The 1019-nt window shown below is 37.6% G+C and overlaps 1 protein-coding gene across 1 annotated transcript in view; it reads right to left on the bottom strand.

Annotated features, from left to right (window-relative positions):
- LOC117111839 (homeobox protein unplugged-like) overlaps positions 1-1019 on the bottom strand; it is a 10334-nt gene that overhangs the window by 1059 nt on the left and 8256 nt on the right. The window contains exon 2 of the mRNA XM_033254848.1: positions 1-965. This exon is cut by the window's left edge and continues 1059 nt beyond it. Within this exon, the coding sequence (XP_033110739.1) occupies positions 415-965 (551 nt within the window). The 3' untranslated portion in view covers positions 1-414. The remainder of the gene's footprint in view (positions 966-1019) is intronic.

Genomic DNA, 1019 nt, shown 5'->3' on the forward strand with positions numbered 1-1019 from the left:
GCAAAACAAAAATTCAATTTATTTTCTCAACTAGTTTAAGAGACATCACAAAACCTTAAACGTGAGTAGGCCTCATTCATCGTAACCTATTAAAATCCTTCAGATATTACCAAGATGCAAACTCTAAAGGAATTTTTCTTTAATAATATTATAAAATCTAGAATAATATAATGTAAATAGATTTATTAAAACAAAATAATTAAATCATACATATATATTCACACACATATCACACCCATCCCCGACACACACCCCTATACATACACACACACACCTTCACTCGCTCACATAAATTGCGGCCAATTATGTAAAATAGGCCGGTAAAATCGGACGAAATTGGCAATAAAAGTCTCGCATATAGGATTTAAGTAATGTCCTATGCAAAAAAGAAATATGAAATCCAATAAAGCGCACTCATTGGTTTAAACCAACATTTAACGTGTCCAGGTTTGAATTTGAATAATTCGGATATGTTGTAGAACTAACGGTATGCAATGGCGGTGTTGAACCAGTATTGCTTCGGGTGAACTGGCCGTTGCCCGAAATCGACATTTTTGGCATATGTGGTCGATTTTGTTCCTGTCCCCTCATTACAAATCGGTTCACGTGAACCGGTATCGGTACCACAAGTTTAGAATTGTTGTTTCCACCACCATTTCTGGAATTGACAATTCCCGCCTTCAAACGTTTCCATTTTGCACGTCGATTTTGGAACCAAATTTTCACTTGTACTTCGCTTAGCTGTAAGGTATGGGCGATGTGCGAGCGTTCGCTCAGCGTTAGATATTTTTTATGTTGAAATTCGCGTTCGAGCTCCAATAGTTGCTCGCTCGTAAATGCTGTGCGTTTACGTCTCCCTTTTCCATCGCCGTTATTTCCGTCAGGTGTTTGGCCAGTACTGTCTTCTACGACTTCCTCGTCAAGATCGACGGTGTTCCCTACGTCTTCGTTATTTTCACAACAGTCTGAAAATAATCAACCAAAATAATGTTAACAATATGGTAACAAATACAAAATTA

This window comes from Anneissia japonica, unplaced genomic scaffold, assembly GCF_011630105.1.
Source record: "Anneissia japonica isolate Jap-2015-1 unplaced genomic scaffold, ASM1163010v1 scaffold1203_len951721_cov167, whole genome shotgun sequence".
In the NCBI taxonomy this organism is placed as follows: Eukaryota; Metazoa; Echinodermata; class Crinoidea; order Comatulida; family Comatulidae; genus Anneissia; species Anneissia japonica.